The sequence below is a fragment of the Penaeus vannamei genome, chromosome 33 (assembly GCF_042767895.1).
Source record: "Penaeus vannamei isolate JL-2024 chromosome 33, ASM4276789v1, whole genome shotgun sequence".
In the NCBI taxonomy this organism is placed as follows: domain Eukaryota; kingdom Metazoa; phylum Arthropoda; class Malacostraca; order Decapoda; family Penaeidae; genus Penaeus; species Penaeus vannamei.
Window position 1 is genome coordinate 27,710,011 of NC_091581.1, and position 22,067 is coordinate 27,732,077.

Consider the following 22,067-nt stretch of genomic DNA (forward strand, 5'->3'; position numbering starts at 1 on the left):
AATAATAATAATAATAATAATAATAATAATAATAATAATAATAATAATAATAATAATAATAATAATAATAATAATAATAATAATAATAATAATAATAATAATAATAATAATAATAATAATGACAACAATAACAATCATAATACCATTGACATTGATAGTGAAAGTTGTAATAATGATAATAATGATAATGATAATAATGATTATGATGATGATGATGATTATGATGATGATGATAACAAAAAATATTACAATAAATCACAAATCAATTCACTTTCAAATATCATTTATTTATTGCTTTACTCCTTGCCAATTGCAGCAGCCACAAAGTCTTCCACCTGCTTCTTCACAGCCTGGACCCTCTGTGGTGTTCCATGAGTCTTCTCAAAGTCTAGGAACTTCTTAAAGATCCCACGCATCTTGCGGATCTTTAGCTTCAGGCCTGTCATGCGTTCCAAGACGGTCCTGAAGATGGAATTGGGATCTTAATTTGTAGAAGGAAGGAGAAGTGTCTTTGTTGATATGTGTGTGTGAATATATATGTATATAAATAAAGCAGCTGCAATAAGTGGATGCCACATCTGCTATCCCTGCCAACGCTGCCCCTTGTGCAAGGGGACAGCAAGCCATGGGGCCCAATGTCCGCATTACGAGATCAGCACTGGGAAATTAGTCAGTGTCGGTTGGCAAGTGTCAAAAATGTTTTTTTGTCACATGTTCTCTTTTTGACCCCTTTTTTATGCACTACCTTTTACTGAAGGGCCCCCTGTGATGTAGATATAGGCAAATTCTTGGATTTGAGTGAACAGGTGATAGCACAGATATCTATGCTTTGGAGAAGTCTGGTCTGCCAACAAAAAAAATTATAGATCAAATCAATATTTGGAGCCACTCTATTTGGCGCTCAGTGGAGCTCTGTGATGACAGTTTCGACAGAAATGTCACAGAAAATTTAAACATGGTTTAGACTCAAGCTGACATTTCACAATAGTTGAACATGGACTATTAGACTTTTTGGGCTTACCAGGTCCCTTTTTGTGCCCTGGGAGTCCTGGCCACTTTCCTGGTCAAATCTGGCAATCCAGCATCAAACAGAATGGCTGCACATCTGACTTTACCTGCAATTTGTTTCATTTGCGGACCAGATTTCTTTTAAGCACTTACTTGTGCTATCACCTGTTCACTCAAATCTGTGGTTTTGTCCATACCTAGATAACATGAGGTCTTTCAGTAAGAGGCAGTGTCTAAAAAAGGGGTCAGAAGGGGAACAATATGTGATACACACACACACACACACACACACACACACACACACACACACACACACACACACACACACACACACACACACGCACGCACGCACGCACGCACGCACGCACGCACGCACGCACGCACGCACGCACGCACGCACGCACGCACGCACGCACGCACGCACGCACGCACGCACGCACGCACGCACGCACGCATTGGTTTATCTCACAAGTTCCTTCTCTTTTCCAACTCCTTGTGTGTGCGTGTGTGTGTGTGCGTGTGTGTGTGTGCGTGTGTGTGTGTGCGTGTGTGTGTGCGTGTGTGTGTGCGTGTGTGTGTGTGTGTGTGTGTGTGTGTGTGTGTGTGTGTGTGTGTGTGTGTGTGTGTGTGTGTGTGTGTGTGTGTGTGTGAGTGTGTGTGTGAGTGTGTGTGTGTGTGTGTGTGAGTGTGTGTGTGAGTGTGTGTGTGAGTGTGTGTGTGAGTGTGTGTGTGAGCGTGAGTGTGTGTGTGTGGGGGAGGGGATGCATGTGTGTGTGTGTGCATATGCATATATGTGTAGGAAGATATACACACAGATTGGCTGGTATGTGTGTGTATGTTTATGTGTAAATATGAATATGAAGATATACATACAGATTGACATGCATGTGTATGAATGTGAATGTGTAAATATTTAAATGCATACAGATTGGAAGATATATTGTTGCAAATATAAACCATAAATGTGAGAGAAAATAAGTTACCTTGCCCCTTCTATATCTCCATTCTTAGTCAACAGATCTACATAGACACTCCAAACATCTATACGTTTGGGATAGTTGCTGAGCAGACTCTCGAACATGGTCCTTCCCCTCTCTGCCTCGCCAAATTTGAATTCAAGTTGGCCAAAGCGGTTGATGAGCTCCACATCTGAAATGGTACATGGAAAAAATTCTTATTCTATTCTTCTTGCTACGTCCCTTGGTATATAAAAGAAATAACATTTATATCATTAAGAATTTACCTACTGTCAGGTAAAATATTCGTAAACTGCCTTTAGGAGCATAATTTTGCCTTTCTTAATAGGATCAGACCATTTCCCTCTTCCACATGCAATGAGGAGAAAACACAATAATCAGACTTACGATACTTCTTTTCCAAGGCAATCAGTGCTCTATCCATGTACTTTCTGGCTTCATCAAACTTTTTATTTCTAAAGAAGAAAATTCCTGCTTTGATCCACACATCCAGCACTTGGCCAAACTTCTTGGTCATAATGTAGTAGATGTTGGAAGCATCCTGTGAATGGGAGCAAATACGATCATACATTGGGTCACACAACTTATTTCACGGTAAATTGTAACATAACCTATTTCAAGGTAAACTGAGAATTGAGAAATGAATAAAAGAAATGACAAACATTTTTTGTTGGAAAATGGTGTGGGGGATTATTTTTACATCCCACAACGCCATGGTAAAGAATGAGTACAAATTCAGAGAAAAACTGATACAGAAACTGAGGTTCCTCCAATGATTAGGGTGTAGAAAAGATACAACTGAGTCAAACAATCTTGAGGATGAGATAGAGAAAAAAAACAATGTTATTAATGATGAACAAGCTTGTTCTTTAGGTGACTTGCAATCATTGAAAATGTATCAAGAAATCTAACCCAGACTAAATCAAACAATAAAATAAATAAAGAAATAAATATACTTGTTTCTCTGGTGAGCTGGAACAAAACCATTATGTCAAAATCACAAGATCTCAAAAATAAAGTCCAAGGGACAAAGGACAGTTCTAACCAATTATATAAAAACATTATACCATCATGGAATTTTTAAAAATAAATAAAACAAATAAAATAAATATGTTAATTTTTTCACAGCAAATGAGACCTATATCTTATATGTGAAACTAAAAACAATAATAATTTAGGATAGTACTGGAGAGACAGAAACAAAGAAAAAAGGAAATAAAGAAAATCTAAAATAAAGTTAAACGTATAAGAATGAATAAGAATTAATATCTTTACAGTGCAAAAGATATTTTTGATCAATTTCTATTAAACATTCGCCAGAAATACATGGATGTATTTCTGACAAATAACAGTAAATCCCTTGCACTGTGGATATGTTCAATCCCATTCATACCTTTTCTACATTAAACATATAATCAAATCAATACAAATACAAAAATATGCTAATTATAAACATATAAATTAAATCAAACAAATAATAAAACTAATCACCATACCTTAATCTTATCATTCTCAGCATAGACCATAGCCATGGCAAGGTGCACCTGTTGCTCGTCATTTGTGGCCAAAGCCTCTCGATATGATGCCTGCACAGTCTCTGGCGTCCCATACAGCACCTCTAGCCTAAGGATCACTGTCCAGATATTGAGCCTCTCCTGCTCCTCCCGCATGTTGATCACCTGCAGCGCCCGCCGTGCAACTGCCTTAGCCTTCTCCATCTCTGCGCTCTAGGGGTCAGTTGAAAAGGTAAGTGAATGCAGTGTGTGTGAGCTTATCATATCTATTAGATTCTAAAGACTGTATAAATGCATAAATAATCATATCTTTACTTATAGCTATCCACTTCTCCAACAGCCTATCTAAAATGTCAACCATCTTCCAACCCTTTTACTTATGAATCATCTATCTGCATAGCTATTTATAGATTCATCTTTTCTTACCTAAAATACCAGTATTAACCTACTGCAGTGTTAGAACTGCCAATGGCTCAGTTTAGGATCCAACTATAGCTGTCAATAGGTGGCTGATATTTAGACTATCAAGGTACACTGGTGCTGGATTGTAGCAAGCATTCACTCTAAGCTGTGATTTATATGCCTGATTTAAATGACTGATAATACTAATATCATTAATAACATAATCGAGGCCTCACCTCTAAATGGAAGCTAATAAACTGAATCCAAACTGCAGAGGAGTTTGGACTTGTCTGCAAGAGCTCCTCATAGTCCATGGCAGTTTGTGGCTGTCGATCTTTATCCAGCCTAGCACGCTCAAGCTCATGCAGTCGCTGTTCCTCCTGCTTGGCCATGGCTTCACGCTCTGCCTTTGTCATCTTTTTGTTTTTCTTCTTCTGCAGTAATAATAAAGATATACCATTAATTTGCTAACAAACAAGAATTCTTGTAAATGAGTTCTAGTTCTCTAACAGCATGCACTGCACTGAAACAAATCTTACCAACAAAAATCAAATCTAAACTGAACTCACTTTTGCCTCATCCTCCTCTTCATCTTCACTCTCACTGGACTGCCCCTTGTCTGCAAGAGTGTCTGGGACATCCCATACAAAGCCAGTCCCTACAGAGAGGCATGGCTTCTTGTTTGTCAGTCCAGTATCACTCACACCTGCTTCCTCATCTGTGTCATTTTCCAATTCTAAATCTTTTACTTCATCCACCACATTCTTTTTTCTCTTTTTCTTATCTTTCTTCTTTTTCTTTACTGTTCCTTCTTCACTCTCTGTGATCTCTGTATCCATACTACATTCCACTTCTTTCTTACGTTTCTTTCCTTTTTTCTTCTCAGTTTCCTCTACCTTTTCTGTACTGTCATTGGTTCCTGCTTCATTTTCCATCTTGTTCTCAAAATTCACTATGCCCTCATCAGTGTTCTCTGGTTCCTCCTTGAGGTCTATCTTGCCTTTTTTTTTCTTTTTCTTTTTCTTTTCTGTTCCCTCGTCTTTTTCTGTGGTCTCTATATCTCCATTACAGTCCTCTTCCTTCTTACGTTTCTTTCCTTTTTTCTTCTCAGATTCCTCTACCTTCTTTGTGGTATCAGCGGTCTCTGCCTTCTCCTTGGTTTCCTCTTTCTCTCCTATGGTCTCCCCTTCCTTCTCCTCCTCCTCTTCCTCAGCCATCTCCACATCCTCGTCAATAGACAGGGTCAGTGTCATTCTCTTTGCCTCTGGTTCCACCTTCATGATGCAGAACTTGACAACCTGACCCATGGTGAAAATTGCATCTAGACTTGTCACCTTTTCTGATGTGGCTTTGCTCTTTGGTACAAAACCTTTCACATTATTATACATAGCTACCAGCAATCCTGATGGGGTGATGCTCACAATGTACCCCTCTGAGACAGTGCCTATCAGATTAGGGTCAAATTCAGATATGATTGGAAGCTGTGAGTTGACCATACCCTTCTTATTTGTGAGCTTGATAATCTTCTTCTCCGGCATCACATACAACACTCTGCAGTTCAATACCAAGCCAGGGGGATACTTCTTCTCTGGGTTCTTCTCCTGTGTATCTAACATCAGGTAATCAATCTGGCCACTAACAGTCTTGCTGAGGGCCACTAGTATCCCACGGTCTTTGCAACACTTTACGGTTGCTTTCAGTTTTGTGCCTACTTCTATCTTATCATAGCTGAACTTCTGTAAAGCAGGAAAGGAATGGAAATGTATTAGCTTCAGATTTAGAATCGTAAGTAATCATAATATTTCATGACAGCAAACCACAAAACACCGACTTTATTTCAATTTTGTAAATTTGTGATACTACCTATCAAATATGTAAATATATACACAAACACTTGAACTGAACATATAGGTAACTTAATCTGTCAGATTAGTTAGTTGGACAGAGCATCAACTTTTAACAACTTGTGCTAATTTTTCTGGTTATAATTCAGTATGAATGGGACACAATGAGGGTGAACTATCCTCCTTAACCCATTGGATCCAGGTAATGTGACCATCACATAATGAAAAAAATTTGGTTGAGGGTCGTTTAACAGGAATAAGCTATCATGGAAAAACAGGGCAGATGGGAACATGCCATCATGGAATATTTGACTGATGGCTCAGTTAACAGGAATGAATCACCACGAGTGCACAAAGTTCTTGGAGGAAGATAAAACTCAGTGGGCTCTTATATTATCTCCACTGTTAAATGAATGTGGAAATTACCATCTGTGAGCTATGCATGCTCCAGGCTTCTATTCCTACCCACTGTGACCAGTAATTCTAATCCCCAGATTTTGGGCCATGTGGAGGCAGCATAGCATCTGAATTCAATTTTTTTTTCTACACTACTGGTGTGCAAATCTGAGCTCTTCATGCAATAAAGGACAAAATTATATCCTAGTAAATGTTGAAATTTTGGGTTATTCCTAGCTGTAAGGCAAAGATGGGCTTAGGAATTGTAGTTTTAGGGTTTAAAGGTAGCAATATAAACTTATTTCAAACTAAAACCATAACATTAAAAATAAATATCTAAAAACTTTCTTCAACTTCCTCCCTTTTTTCCCTCTCCTAAAAGCCTTCCCTTTCTAACCTCCTTATTTTGGAAGAGCAATCACAGGAATCCCTTAACTCACCTTCTGCAATGAGACGATAAACATCCGATCCATGTAGCAGTACCTGATAATGCTACACTCCGACTTATGGCCTACGGGAAATGCCTTCTTCACATTCCTGGGGTTTTGATGGCCATATGGGAGATCTTTCAGGAAACAGTAGCCACGGTACTTGTCGTTCAGTTTGAGGGAAATACCCGCAGACCGTGACTCAAAGACCACTGCATTTTCAACAATGTCTCCCTCTTTCAGGTCGAGTTGTGAGCTTCAAGTTGGTGAAGGAAGAGGAAAAAAAGATAAATTATATGGTGATAAGATGGAGGAAGAAGAAAAGAATAAGAAAAGAGAGCTAAAGCAAGAATAAGAGGAAGAAAAAGCAGAGAAGCAAGATTATGAAGAAAGTTGGGAGGTGGAAGCACAAATGTAAAAGCTACAGAGAAAAAGGAATGGTATACCAGCCCAAATTTAAAGAACCATAAAACTTATTTTCAAATTTTCAAGCATATAACTTAACATAATGTCATATCCTGCCTTTAACAAGACTGACATTAAACCCTTGAGACTTACCTTTCTGAGTAAATGTTCTGCAGAGTGAAATGCACCACTTTCTTCGCAGGCACAGTGTAAAGCACCCTGGCCCTTATTTTCATGCCTTTCTTATACTTCTGGATAATGTCAAAAGGCTCCTTAAGGTGGATGCGGTTCACAACCCCTTCATACTCAGCCAGGGTGATGTTCAGTCCATAATCTGCGACCTTGTGAGGATAAATTAGAGGTATAAAGTGCGTGCTTTAAATGATGGTATGGAAATCTTTTTCATGCTACCCATATACAGTCCTATTTAACACTATGCCTGTCACAGACTGGGGGATATTTTTCCTTACTTTCTTTGCTATCAATGAAACATAGTATCCATTAATATAATGCACCTGTTGTCATATATCACCAAGTTTTCTCCCTTCCAACCTTCCCCTTCCGTAATCCATACTATTACATATTACAGGGGTCCCTCCATGTATATCATTCTCGATTTACTGGATATATATATATATATAATCCTTTGCTCAGTTTGTTTGCAAAATTGAAACTAAATTGGCTGAAACACTTTCACAACATTTTTTCTGATAAAAGTGAAAATAAGCAGAAATACAAATGGCATATTTTTTTACAAAAATACCTTAGACACAGTGGTATCAACAGCTGTCCCAGGAATCATCAAGGAAATGTTGGTGGTGGAAGCGACAGGCAGTATGGCCTCGCTCAGTGCCTTTGGATCAGCAGATAGGACCACATCCCAGCTGTCTTTCACACCACTGCTGATTTTGGTCACTTTGCACCGCATTACACTTCCCACGTCCACAGTATCTGAAGAGGTTGAGGGTTGTTGTAATGAGTGTGGGACTGGAAAATGGTGACAGGACATTAAGGTGGCCAGCAAAGATGTTGAGATATGGAAAAGGTAATTTTGATTTATTAAGTGGCTTGAAGAGTACAGAAGCTTATAGGAGCGAGATCTACTTTCTCTGCAAATTAATGCTTTGAAAATAATAAGGGCTTACGCATGACATGAGAATAAGATGGCATATTAAGAATAGGTTTTGCTATTTTTTCACAGGAGGTTCAGATCCTGAAACCCAGCCACCCTAAAGATACTGTACAAACATCTTACCTGCACCTTGCACTGCTTTGTGGGGTAAGAAAGCCCTTCGTATACTGGCAATGCCAGTGTCCATGATGAAGCCTTTGTTCTCTACGCTGGCCACAGCACAAGGCAGTACAAAGCCTACTTCCAGGAGTGGCGCAGTGAGTGAGGAGTTTACATCTTGCGGCATCAGCGAGAGGTTTACTAGAAAAGTGTGCACGTCAGTCTGAGTACATCTACATAACCGAGAATCCTCTATCTAGAAATATAGTAAGGATTACATACTAACTTATCGTGTCATATAAAGCATTTTTCTTCCTACTTTCTTTTTTTCCTGATTTCTGCCTGTTACTTCAAATCCTTTTTGAACCATAATCATGTAACAAAAACCTTTAATCAACATAGTTCTTATTCCTCAAGGATGTATTTTCATAACCTGTGCTTTTCCTATTCAATCCCACAGAACCATATCTATTCACTGTATTCTAGTTTACTTAAAATCTTACAGAGGATAATCCTTCATCTTCCCTTAATCATTCAATTCCACACAAATATTTCTCACTTTTCTCTTGCTACCTCACAACTTTTATTCACAAGTCTTTTTCAAATCTCATACCCTTAATTTTCTTTCTTCTTATTTCATAATTTCCACAGGTATAAATCACCTTCTATTCTATTACTTCAAGAGAAATACCAATACCCTTTTCTTTTATACTTCCCTGTAGAAAAAAATACTATTTACCTTTCCTTCTTGCGCCTATTTTATCAGTACTGACCACGGACGTTACCACTAATTGCCCAGGTCGGTATAGGTCTTGCAATGGTCTTCCCTCTTCATCTTGGCTCTCTCCCTCTGCCATCTGTTGGTGGAGTCATGGAAATCAATTATTACGAAGGGCAACTCATGAGGAGTTTGTAAAATTTGAAAGACATTTCAAGTAGTTTTGTAGACTGGTCATAGTGGTAGAACTGGGATGATGTTAAATAATGGTGATAGTAGTATTGATGGTGATGACAGACATAATGGCAAGACTATATATATGTAAAGCTTTTATATATTACATCCCTACTGAACAATTAGTGCATTAGAATTCTGAATTATGTATCACCATTTTATACCACTCATTCCCATACATCAGACACAAACAAAAATCCTACTCCAAATACTGACCTTCTCCACAAGCTCAGTGTAAGCTTTGCTGATCTTCTTGATGGACACAGTTCCGGACAAACGGTAGGGAAGACTGATCTTTAACTCGCAATCCTGGACTTCTTGTATACATCCTAAAATCACCTGACCTTCTGTGATATTCTGTGTAAATGATGGTGAGTATATATAAATACATAGTACATATCAAGTTTCTCTAAATTCCTAGTTTTCTTTTATAAATATAAACAATATCATCTATTCTCTGAAATTAAGACTACTTTAGCTGAAAACTAGAATTACCAGTTTTAAAGTAAGAAAAATCTATCTAGCTATCATACAAACTTCAAAGTCACTTATAAAAAAAACAATTCCAAAATATAACAATTGACCACATAGAACAAAAGAACAGCCTTACCTCATACAGCAAAGGAACATGTTCATCTGGTACATGTTTGGATTCCTTTTTAGGTGTCTGCAAGCCCTGTTTCGCTTTTCCATTCATGAGCTTTTTCTTCTTGCCTCCACTTTTCTCAACGGATGGGCTTACCTGTGGTTAAATACACATGATCAGAGACCTCTAGACATCTTTTCTTCACACCACTGACTCGCTAGAGCCAGGTGCCTTGTTGCCCATATGTGGACCAAAATCTGGCCATTAGGTTTCCCCAAGTGGTGAATCTCCTGGGTTTTTGGTTTGTATCATCTGTAAGCCCAGCATGGCAAATGGGTGTACATTCCACCCTCATTTACAAGTGGAAATAACATTTCTCCAAAAGCTTTCTGTACTCATGTTGAGTGGTTCCGTCACCCTAGCCCTCACCCAAATTTTTTCCTATGAAGGTCACATCACCTGGACTCAATGAGTTAAAAACTTTACAGTATCTCTATATTTACTTATAAAACAATCCTCAAATTTATCAATTATCCATACACTTAAAAAAAAAGAACAGCCTTACCTCAGATACCAAAGGAACCTGTTCATCTGGTACATTTTTGAGTTCTTCACTAGATTTTTCCTGGCTAAGTTCCTCCTTACCACTCTTGAGCTTTTTCTTCTCGCCTGCACTCTTCTTATCGGATGGTTTTGTCTGTAGTTACATATTTATGATCAGAGACCTCTAGAGATTACCTCCCTCTCTACTTCCATATACAAAAATCCACAATGATATTAAGTACCTTATTTAAGCCACAAATGATGCCACATGTCATAGGATGCACCCACTTTTAAGAACAGATTTTTAAAGGAAAATGTTAAGAAAATAATTATTGTGGAAACATGTCCTTAAACAAGATATCATTTCCACAATATATGTACTTATATACAGCCTGATTGTGTATTATCGCTTATCTTGCTAAAAAATGAATGAACAAAGTCAATTTTATTGATAAAAACTAATTGCTTAAAATGTATCCTTTCACTCTCAAATATTGTGTCATTAACCACCAAGAAATGCATTTTGGCAACATTGCTGTCATGCCCAGCCACATAAGGGCTTCAGATTTTCCTCTGTCAATATAAGCAGTTTTATTCAGTGAGGTTTGTAGAGTTCAAATTTCAAATGGTGGAACATCATAGTTGAAAAGAGTTACCAATGCCTTAGAAAATGGAGAGGGAAAGAGTAGGGGGGAGAAGGAGGGCATAATAGAGGAGAGAGATAGAGGGAGGAGTATATAAAAAAAACTAATAGTCTAGTTTAATTCCATTTGTTACAATGGTTATTCTTGGTGTGCCAGGCTGTGTCTAATTGCTGCTGCTTCTAATCACCCTATGCGCAAGGAATGGCCAGGGTTACCATCCACTGGTGGTGTGGGATTTGAATGCAGGTCAGCAAGAATACAAGATGAGAGAGCTTCCACCGCACCACACAGCACACCTTGCCACACTGTATCAGAATTACTTGTTCATACTTCTACCAGTTCTTGAAACTTTGCTCTATTGTGGGTACCTGGATAAATTGTTTTTCTCTGAAGATTGTGGCTACTCATATTTTATGGGTTAAGGGGCTATGATATAAAAATTTCATCAAGTAAAATAAATCAACAGAACTTCCCCGGCCAAAATGTACCTGCACATTATGGGGCAATTCTTTTTTTGACAATTATTCATAGTAAAAAAAAAGAGAAATAAAAATGAAAATGAAAATAAAAACAAAAATAAAAACAAAAACAAATATAAAAGTAAAGAAAAAGAAAAAAAGAGAAAAAAACAAGAAGAAAAAAGGATCTCATGTAGCAAGAAACAAAGTAACCATACACTTAAGAAAACAAAAGAATAGCCTTACCTCACAAACCAAAGGACCATGATCATCTGGTACATTTTGTTCTTCCGAAGTATGTTCCTCTTTGCCACTCTTGAGCTTTTTCTTCTTGCCTCTCCTCTTCTTAACAGATGGCTTTACCTGTGGTTAATTTAACACTATACATATGACACTCCAATATGACACTTATATATGATCAGAGACCAACAGACAGTACAGTCTCTCTCTATGAACTGCAGTCATGTTGACAAATGAAGAAAAGGTATGAATGAGAATGAATATCTTCACAATACATGAGATGCATCTGACTGGTTTTGAACACATCTTAGTCAGAAATACATTTCTGTTGAAGATATATTCAAAGATATTCATTATCATTCATACATTCTCTAAATCTCTCTCTCGTTGCATAAAGAACAATCTTAAACTACATCAACTAACAATACACTAAAGGGGACTGTCCATGAGGAGGGGGACATGGGTCGCTTGTTAGTTATGATAATAGACGTGAATTTGTGAATACCCAAAGAACCTTTTCATCCTTAAATCAGTATATTTTAAAAATGCAATGATTTATAATAAAATACTCAGGATATATTTTTCTTTCAAAATCAAAATCATTTTGTCACTAGACATTGATCACTGTGTGCTCCAAATATGAAGTACTAATGTATAAAAGTAAAATGTAGATGATGATGCTAATATCTCAGTTTGTTTTCCTCTAGCATTTGGTAACATCCAAGCATCTTCAGCCTTCATCCCTCCAATATGAAACCTATTTTTTCCATGAAGAGGACATACATAGCATTGTTATATTTCACAAAGAAAATACTATAGAAAAGACACTTGGAAATTTATCAAAACTTAAAATCACGGAATCTTGGGTTGGCATTGCTCCAGCCTTTGGCAGCACCTAGTGTCTACAATTTTGTTGGAAAAAAATGCAATGCATACAGCTTTTCATTGGCAGATTTTTGAGATTCATAAAAGTAAGCCAGATAAACTTTATTTCAGATTGACAAAAATGTAATTAAAAAATCACACACACAAACACACAAAATATATATATATATATGTATATGTATATGTATATGTATATGTATATGTATATAAGTATATAAGTATATAAGTATATAAGTATATAAGTATATAAGTATATATGTATATATGTATGTATGTATATATATATATATATATATATATATATATATATATATATATATATATATATATATAAATAAATATATATATAAATATATATAAATATATATAAATATATATAAATATATATATATATATAAATATATATAAATATATATATATATATATATATATATATATATATATATATATATGTATATATATATATATATGTATATATATGTATGTATATATGTATATATGTATATATGTATATATGTATATATATGTATATATATGTATATATATGTATATATATGTATATATATGTATATATATGTATATATATATATATATATATATATATATATATATATATATATATATACAATATTAACAGAATTTTCTATTTTCTTAGGTTAAACTGACTAGAGCAAGGCAGACAACAGCCTAACAAAATAATAGAACAGCCTTACCTCAGCTTCCAAAGGAACATGTTCATCTAATCCATTTTGGTGTTCTTCATTGGGTTTCTCCAAGCCAAGTTCCTCCTTGCTACTCTTGAGCTTTTTCTTCTTGCCTGTGCTCTTCTTAGCAGACTGTTTTACCTGTGGTTAATTTTAAATGATCAGAGAGATCTAAAGAGAGAACACCTCTTCTGACTTACATGTACAATCTTCAGCTATATCAACTAGCCATACACTTACCAAAACAAAAGAATAGCCTTACCTCAGACACCAAAGGAACCTCTTCTTCTGGTAAATTTTGGGGTTCTTCACTAGGTTTCTCCACGTCCATTTCCTCTTTGCTACTCTTGAGCTTTTTCTTCTTACCTTTGCTTTTCTTCACAGATGCTTTTACCTGTAATTAAATATATAAGGTCAGAGACCAATAGACAATACAATCACTCTCTACTTTCATAGAGAACAATCCTCAGTTATATAAACTAATAATGCTGTCCACGAAGAAAGGGGACAGGGAGGTAATTTCGAGTTAGTAGGCTTATAGTATTTGTACATAGATACACCTAAAGGTACTTTTGTTTGTTCCAAACACACATACTGCATTAGATTATGACATTATATATACATATGAGTTAAAAAATGTCCAAAGAACATTTTTATACAAATATCAATACATTTAAAGTCAAAGATTTATAATGAAATATCTAAAGATATTTTTCTTTGAAAATTGAACTTTTGGGTACATTTACACATGAACTGTGCTTTAAATCAAGACCCCCCTGGCAATAAATTGTAAGGAAGTGTGCATTTCAAACTCAAATACCAAATGTCAAATGTCAAATGTCAAAAAGTTAATAATGATACCTGTTTCCTTTACTCTAGTATTTAGTTACATCCAGGACCTTTAATCTCATTCTGATTTGAAACTTTTTTCAATGAAAAGAGCATAGCATTGCATTATAAAGAATATCATGGTGTTGAATATTTGGCATTCTTCATAAAGTGTTGAAATAGCAATAGAATATTTTTTTGAGGCTTTTGCAAAAATAATGTGAGTTGTAGATGGTACCATAGGCAGTCAAAAAAGCATGGTGCATGTTCCTGTCCCCACCCTCATTCCTAACAGTTTACTTTTGAAGTTATTCAATCGTTTGCAAAAAAAAAATGTATGTAACTTGACTATAAAGAAGTGTATTAGAAGTTAGAAGCATGGGAAGGGCCAATACCCTATGCCTATGACAATGCTCGTGTCAGTTCAGTTCTCCATCTAGTCTACATCTGTTTATAACTCCCAATAGTGAACAATGATTAGGCCTATGTGACTGCAATAAATTTATACTGAAATTTTAATCAACAGTCGTTCCCTTACATTCCGTATTTTTTTAATTATAAAATAAATGCATATTCTATTATATGGGAGTATTATGATTTTCAGCTTAGTTTAGTTTTCTTTGTGATTCAACCCACTGGATCCAGGTCACATGGATGTCTTGTCAATAAATGACAAATATAGAGCTCTAAAGCTAAACTATGAAGAGTGTCCCATGGAAAATATGCAAGAGTCAGAAAAACACAAAAGAAATAGTTTATAATGGTATCTTTGTATGAAAAAAAAAAAAAAAATACAAATAAAAAAGCTAATCTAAAAACTGTCCCATAAGATGCTTTTCATAATGAGTTGAAATAGCTAAGGAATGTTCTTGGTATCAAAAAGAAATAGAAAAAAGGGGGAGATACTAACAACATATGGGGAAAAAACTTTATAGCCTCCAATATGCTAAAATAATAGTAACAATAACTGAGTTATCTGAAATCATTATCACCTGAGGGTAAAGTGACCTGACTTAGGCAATAAACTTTCAAATGCATTTCCTGTATTGTGAAGATATTCATTCTCATTCATACCTTTTCTAAATCTCTCTCTCACTGCATAAAGAACAATCTTCAACAACAAAACAAAGAACAGCCTCACCTCAGTTTCCAAAGGAACATGTTCATCTGGTACATTTTGGTGCTCTTCACTAGGTTTCTCCAAGCCAAGTTCCTCCTTTCCATTCTTGAGCTTTTTCTTCTTGTTTCTCCTTTTCTTAACAGATGGTTTTACCTGTGGTTAAATATACATGATCAGAGACTGCATCTCTCACTATTTACATATAAAACAATCCTCTGCCATATTTCCTAAGCATAAACTAATCACAACCAAACAGCCTTACCTCAGACTCCAAAGGAACATGTTCATCTGGCACATTTTGGTGTTCTTCACAAGGTTTCTCTTGGCTAAGTTTCTCCTTCAGCTTTTTCTTCTTGCCTGAACTTTTCTTAATAGATGGCTTATCCTGTGGTTTAAAAAGACGTGATCAGAGACCATTAAACATTACACCTCTCCTTCCTTATATATACAACAATCTTCAACTATTCGAACTAACAATACACCAAACAAACAAAAGGACAACCTTACCTCTGACACCAAAGGAACATCTGGTATATTTTGGGGTTCTTCTGTAGGCTTCCCCTTGCCACTCTTGAGTTTTTTCTTCTTGCTTTTGCTTTTCTCAATGGATGGTTTTACCTATGGTTAAATATATGTTATCAGAAACATCTAGTCATCTATTGTTCACACCTTTAAAACTAAAGAGTTTGTAAGACATACATATCCTTTCCTCCTCAAAAAAATATTATAATAAATAAAATGGAAAATTAAAGTCCAAAAATAATAACATTGAATTCTCCATCTAGCTAGTTATTTCCTTATAAAATAATTTTAATTAATATGCACTAAATACCTTACCAAGAGGAAGATAACTTACTGGGAGTAAATCTTGCTCTTTCACCGAGACCCCCATCTTGTGGTAAATCTATGAATCTGTAGTGTTGAAATAAAAAATATATATTATTAGTACTCTCGCAGTACAGTGCGACCATAGGATAGAATAGATGAAGAAAACATTATCATGGGTTAAAATGATTTCCTTCGCCCTCTCCTCCCTTCTTTTCCTACCATAGATGAAAAATGTCTCATTTTCAGTCATTCTGTACTACATTGCTGGAGAAAGCTGAAACTATATCTATCTATCTATCTATCTATCTATCTATCTATCTATCTATCTATCTATCTATCTATCTATCTATATAGATAGACAGATAGATAAATAGATAGAGATAGATAGATAGATAGATAGATAGATAGATAGATAGATAGATAGATAAACAGACAAGACAGATAGACAGATTGGTAGAAAGATAGATAGAGATAGATTTAGATAGAGTGAGATAGATTTAGATAGATAGAGATAGATCTACAGACAGATACAAAGAAAGATGAAATAGACAGATAGACATACAACAGACAGATAAATATATTTCATCATGTATGGGCAATGAGCAAGGAAAACTAATCCAACCTCTTTGTAAAATATCATGTAAATAATAACACAACGTGACAGGTTGGGTCCCAACTCCTCTCCCCAGGGAAAACAGGAGGGAGCTCAGGTGCCCACAACCCGAGCTATCTATCCAAACATATTGAAATCATTGCATGGAAACCCACCCCATTACCAACATTCTTGGTCCTGATATCAAGGGAGGGCATGATTTGTACCAGGGTAATTGTGCGTCAAAATATGAATAATATACACACAGAATCAGTCACTATATCATTTAATGCAAGGGACTAGAACACAAAATCCTTCACGTATTCACAGCAGGAGAGAGTGGATTATTTGTTTTTCCTATGGAGAGGTTGTTACATTAGACAATTTAGAGGCTGATTCTGTGGACATCGTTTATATCAAAATCTTTGTGGCTCATTATGGGGAACTGACGTGTAAAATTACCATTGATTATGATGCCATTCTGTTCAGTGGCAGAAGAGTTACATTTCTAAACTTTACTGTGTTCTGATATGAATTACAAAATACTCAATGCATAGTCGATAACATCTACGTTCCTCAAGAAATTAACAATTACCGCATGCACAATCAGCCAAAATTAACTATATACACGTGGATTTAAATCCTCATCTCGATCACACATCACTGGCTAGTTGATCTATAACAACCCTAACAAAAGAGAGAATACAAAAGTAAAATTAATAAGACCCATACATTCTATATCACTTCCTCGGCAGAAACACAAGGCATATCATTCACGAAGCAAGAACGCGACACTTCACGACCTTCCTTCCCCCGAGCGGCGTGGGACTGTCGCCTCCGAGCACAGGTTAGTCGCCACACATGTTACGGTGGGAACTACGAGACTAAATGTATTTTCTGCAATTCTTTATATTTCTAATTATTCATGCCGTTCAGGAGTATGGTTGATAACGATGTATTTGTAGATTATTTGTTTATTGTTTTGGTCTGATTATCTATATGGGTGAGCGAGATAAATGTTGATAAGGGGAATGGTTGAAAAGGGTATAAGTTCGTAGTTAATATTTGGGTTTCATTCGCGTTACAGACATGTATGTGTCACAGAGCGCGATTTTTCATTTGTATATTGTCCGTGAGTGGGCTAAAAGGTGTGTGCCTATGTGTGTAGTTGCATGTGTATGCGTATGTAGATGAGTATCTTCTGTTTGTGTATGTGTATGCATGCTTATAACTATGAGTATCTTTATAAATGTGTATATGTGTGCTAAGTTTATAAATATTTTCATAAATGCGGACATGCACGTTTGTTCAGCTGCACACACAGGTACACTTATCATGAGTTTTTTTATTTTTCATATAAGGCAAATTCCAAATAATAAAACCAGGTGAAGCCTAGATTAATGACTGTTTTTGCCCCATCCACTTACATTTATATAATTCATAAATATTTGCATTCTCTTTGATTATGGTGACAGATTGGTTTTATACCTTACTGGAATAAAACCTAATTCATATAAATAAACATATATGTTATCTTCTCTTACACGCATTTAGTATCAGCAAACTTTGCTACTACAAAGCATTTCCTTCTGTTAATTTTTCAAAACCCATTTTTGTATAATTTATATGAGTATGGGTTTAAATTTCATCTTCAATATACACATCATTTTGCTTTATTTCTTATTAGGTTTGTCCTCACTCTAATACAAGCAAATTTTTCTTCATTGTTTGAAAGGTAAGGATAAGAATGATTTTGCACAGCACATATTACTGAATTTTATCAAATAATAATTTGAGTAAGTGCACTTATTCATATCAACCAATACCTTTCACAACATATTAAATAATGACATAGATTGCACTGGTTTTCATCAGCAAATCTTACCAAGAAAGTTATACTGAATTTGTTATCTAAACTATGATCTTACACTGTTGACAAATGTTTCCTTTTTAACTACCCCAAGGCATCCCCAAAGGGGATAAAACCTCAAACAATAAAAATCATTGTTGCAAGCAACGGCTGGGCAACGAGGGAGTAAGTTGAAAACAAAATTTTTAAAATCCAATAACACTCAGAATTACCCCCCGCCCCACCTCCCATCCTGGACTTAAGTATCCTCCACTGTAACTTGTGAATTTTTTGGCTTAAAAGTGTTCAGCACCCAAAGTGTCAGTAGACCCAAGTGACCACCTGAGTTCCCCATTATTACTATCATTATGATCAAAACACTAATAACAATAAATATAAAATAATAAAACATAATCTTTCCAAAAATCAAGTAAAAGGTTAAAGAGGTGAGATAGGTAGGATTATTAATTGACTCCTTAATGACCAAGCACTTGTGGCATCATATCTCTGCAAATAAAATAAACAAACTAAAGTCACAGTAGACATGGCATGCATCTTTGCCTTCCATGGCAAATATGTGAAGTGCATATTTATTTTTTTTCTTCACACATACAGAGCTCTTTTGAAATAATACATTACAAAATTATTTGTTTGTATTACTGATCATGTTCTGTATATCAAATTCAGGAATAATATTTTTTTCTTTTTCTTTTTCTTTTCTTTTAAATCTGCTACTTGCCTATCCTTGATGGTGGGCTAAGGGTAACTATGCAACACTTGAAAATGTATTCTTGAGAAATCTACATTTAAAAAAATATACATTTTTGCCTTATAAAAAAGGGCTATGAATAGGAAAACCAAAAATATGTATGTATCACTGACATTGACATTGAAAGGAGCTAGATGAGTGAGGATAAACTGATGCCTTATGGATATGCATGTAATATCCACAAGAGGTGGAAAAGAAAATAGTATATACACACCAACAAATGAAATTGGATGAATTTGGATAATAGTTTATATTGTTTCTTTCTATATTATTGCAAAATAAATGTTATCAAATATAGCAGGGAAAAGGAAGTAAAGTAAAACACAAGTTCTTTTCAAAATATATAATTGAAACTCAATAACACCTTTTCTTCAAAATTAGATAAAAAAAGAATCTAACATAAATATAACTTTCAGAGCATCAAACAAAACATCTTTTAATTCAATCTTACAGCATAAAAATGAAACTTGGTACTACATATAGAATTTTTTCCCAAAATGCATTAACGCTTGATGAAGAATTGATTCCTAAAAATGTTTCATTATTCTTAACCAACACATCTGCATAATCCACAATTGAGACTGGAATATATAATCTGATTTTATACATAAGATTTATTCTCTTTATCTTAGTACTAATAGTTGGAAATGAATGTAAGTGCTGAAAAACCAAGTACAGACCATTCCTGATAATACACTGCATATTTCTGGAGAGATTAAAGTGGATGATCTAAGATCTACAAATTAAGAACAGATTAAGCCATCAGTCCATTTCCCATATGGCTGAAAGCCTAGGAGCCACAGCAACTTGACATGTAATATCATGAAAAAGTTTTTGGTGGTTTCTCAACTGGTGTATGGTGGAATCCCTACCAACGTATTTTCTGTTCAAATACTTTTTCTTTTTTCTTTTGCCCCTCATATAAAGTATCCTAAATCTTTTGTATATTACCTAAAAAAAAAAATACAAAAATACATTCTAAACATGAAATGTATTAGGGAGATGTAGAAGAAGGGGAGTGGGGGCTCAGAATTTTTTTTTAAACTTCCATGTAAATGAAATTCCGTGAAGCAATGCCATGAAAAGCTACCTCTTCCTATTAACATAGCAAGAAATTGAAAAGATTAAAAAAAGTAAACTTACAGTTGAAGAGAAATCCTGGCAAAATACCAGTAATTCCAATAAAAGATGGAAATATGACAATTCAAGTTTGAAAAATATGCATAATTAGCTATTATATGTAAATGTATTGATGAACTTTAAAAAAAAATAAATAAAAAAAATAATAAATACGTAAAAAATACAAGTAATCTAGGTCACTTTGCCAAAACTTCTGAGTAAAATAAACAACAAAGGTCTGTCGGTTATTGTGTAAAGCACACACAAATCATGGAACTATGTTATAAACTACCCTCAAAATAGTGAATACTTGTTTGTACTGAATAAAATTGATATGTAATACAGACGAGTACACAAAAGGATATAATATTTCTTTGTACTAAGTAAATGAAAGGTACTGTCTACACATCGCTAGGACACAGAAAAATGGATAACACAAAATACCCTTCCATACAGAGTGAATTCTAAAGATACAATTCCTTTCAAAGACACTAAATGTTTCTCCTTTTATCACTATATTCAACTACCTTTATTCACACCATATATATATTTTGACACTTGGGGGTGGGGTGGGGGTGGGAATCTTATAATTCTACGGCATTATAAACTCAGTTTGGTTGACAGTAGCTCCTTTGCTTCTTTTAAGGCTGCCACAACCCTGAAAAATATTTGATATTTTAAAATCAGATAAAATACAGTCCAGTGTTTTCTAAACATAAAAAACAAAGCAAAAAAACTCATGATTCAAGTCAGTTAAAAATGAAATGCCAGATAAAATATCAATCTTCCACTATCATAATAGGAGGAAGGATGTAGTAGGAAGAGAAGGAGTAAAAGAAGGAGGGGGGGAGGGAGGGAGGAAAGTAGAGAGAGGGACAGAGAGAGGAACAAGGATTACTAGATTAATAGCAAGCCTGTATGCTGGTACTGAAAGTGCTGTAAAGAATGGTGGGGAGCTGTGGAGATTCTTCCCTGTTAGTTCAAGAGTGAGGCAAGGCTATGTTCTTTCACCAACACTTTTCAACACTTGCATGGATTGGATACTGGGCAGAGCTACTACTATCTAGTCATTGTGGAGCACCTCTGGACAATATCAAGGTTACTGACCTTGACTTTGCTGATGAAGTTGCTACTCTAAGTCTTTGAAAACCCTAGTGGTGGCTCTAGCAGCAAACCTTCACCTGATAGTGAAGCCTCTGGGTCTAGAGGACTCCCAAGATACAGGATTTTGGGGACCTGCTAGGATAATCTGTTTGATTGGTATGTGCTTGTGGTGAATACTAAAGTCACAGAGAGCTTTACATACCTTGGTAGTGTTGTTCATAACTCTGGGCTGTCAGAACAGTAGGTCAGGAGACATATTGACCTGACAGTAGGGGTCATGAACTTTCTTGATATGAGTATATGGAGATGCAGGAGGACCAAACTAGGTGTCTTCAAGGCCTTAATACGGCCAGTTTTTCAATAACAGCTGTGAAACCTGGATGCTATCCTGTGCCCTGGAATCTCTTCTTGAGGCTTTTAGTAATAGGTCCTTGCACCGGATCATGGGGTACAGTTTGCAGGACATGTCCAACCACTGTGAGATTGGTACAGGACCTGTTACTTGCACAATCTGTGATCACCAACTCAGGCAATACAGGAACCTGGCTCGCTTACCAGAGGATGATCCTACCCACCCGGTTGTCTCTGTTTGAAACAACCCTGAGTAGAGGAGGCCTGTGGGACAATCTTGGAAGTCATGG

General features: G+C 35.6%; 2 protein-coding genes across 3 annotated transcripts in view; both read right to left on the minus strand.

The window, feature by feature from the left end:
- Positions 1 to 17,471, minus strand: part of LOC113820870 (protein RRP5 homolog) — an 18,530-nt gene extending 1,059 nt beyond the window's left edge. The window contains exons 1-22 of one of the 2 annotated variants that reach the window (XM_070144934.1): positions 17,389 to 17,471; positions 16,022 to 16,077; positions 15,673 to 15,783; positions 15,428 to 15,550; positions 15,187 to 15,318; positions 13,480 to 13,611; positions 13,227 to 13,358; positions 11,635 to 11,751; positions 10,309 to 10,440; positions 9,768 to 9,899; positions 9,374 to 9,514; positions 8,945 to 9,062; positions 8,230 to 8,406; positions 7,738 to 7,925; positions 7,128 to 7,315; positions 6,582 to 6,825; positions 4,471 to 5,637; positions 4,138 to 4,335; positions 3,482 to 3,712; positions 2,373 to 2,526; positions 1,992 to 2,157; positions 1 to 462 (exon numbers count right to left, since the gene is read on the minus strand). The exon at positions 1 to 462 is cut by the window's left edge and continues 1,059 nt beyond it. In XM_070144934.1, the coding sequence (XP_070001035.1) occupies positions 297 to 462; positions 1,992 to 2,157; positions 2,373 to 2,526; positions 3,482 to 3,712; positions 4,138 to 4,335; positions 4,471 to 5,637; positions 6,582 to 6,825; positions 7,128 to 7,315; positions 7,738 to 7,925; positions 8,230 to 8,406; positions 8,945 to 9,062; positions 9,374 to 9,514; positions 9,768 to 9,899; positions 10,309 to 10,440; positions 11,635 to 11,751; positions 13,227 to 13,358; positions 13,480 to 13,611; positions 15,187 to 15,318; positions 15,428 to 15,550; positions 15,673 to 15,783; positions 16,022 to 16,057 (4,185 nt within the window). In that variant the 5' untranslated portion in view covers positions 16,058 to 16,077; positions 17,389 to 17,471 and the 3' untranslated portion in view covers positions 1 to 296. Of the gene's footprint in view, positions 463 to 1,991; positions 2,158 to 2,372; positions 2,527 to 3,481; positions 3,713 to 4,137; positions 4,336 to 4,470; positions 5,638 to 6,581; positions 6,826 to 7,127; positions 7,316 to 7,737; positions 7,926 to 8,229; positions 8,407 to 8,944; positions 9,063 to 9,373; positions 9,515 to 9,767; positions 9,900 to 10,308; positions 10,441 to 11,634; positions 11,752 to 13,226; positions 13,359 to 13,479; positions 13,612 to 15,186; positions 15,319 to 15,427; positions 15,551 to 15,672; positions 15,784 to 16,021; positions 16,078 to 17,317 lie in introns of both variants that reach the window. The other variant, XM_027373257.2, reaches the window with a different exon arrangement.
- A 2,062-nt stretch (positions 17,472 to 19,533) lies between these two features.
- Positions 19,534 to 22,067, minus strand: part of LOC113820875 (uncharacterized) — a 30,492-nt gene continuing 27,958 nt past the window's right edge. Inside the window, exon 14 of the mRNA XM_027373261.2 lies at positions 19,534 to 20,980. Within this exon, the coding sequence (XP_027229062.2) occupies positions 20,923 to 20,980 (58 nt within the window). The 3' untranslated portion in view covers positions 19,534 to 20,922. The remainder of the gene's footprint in view (positions 20,981 to 22,067) is intronic.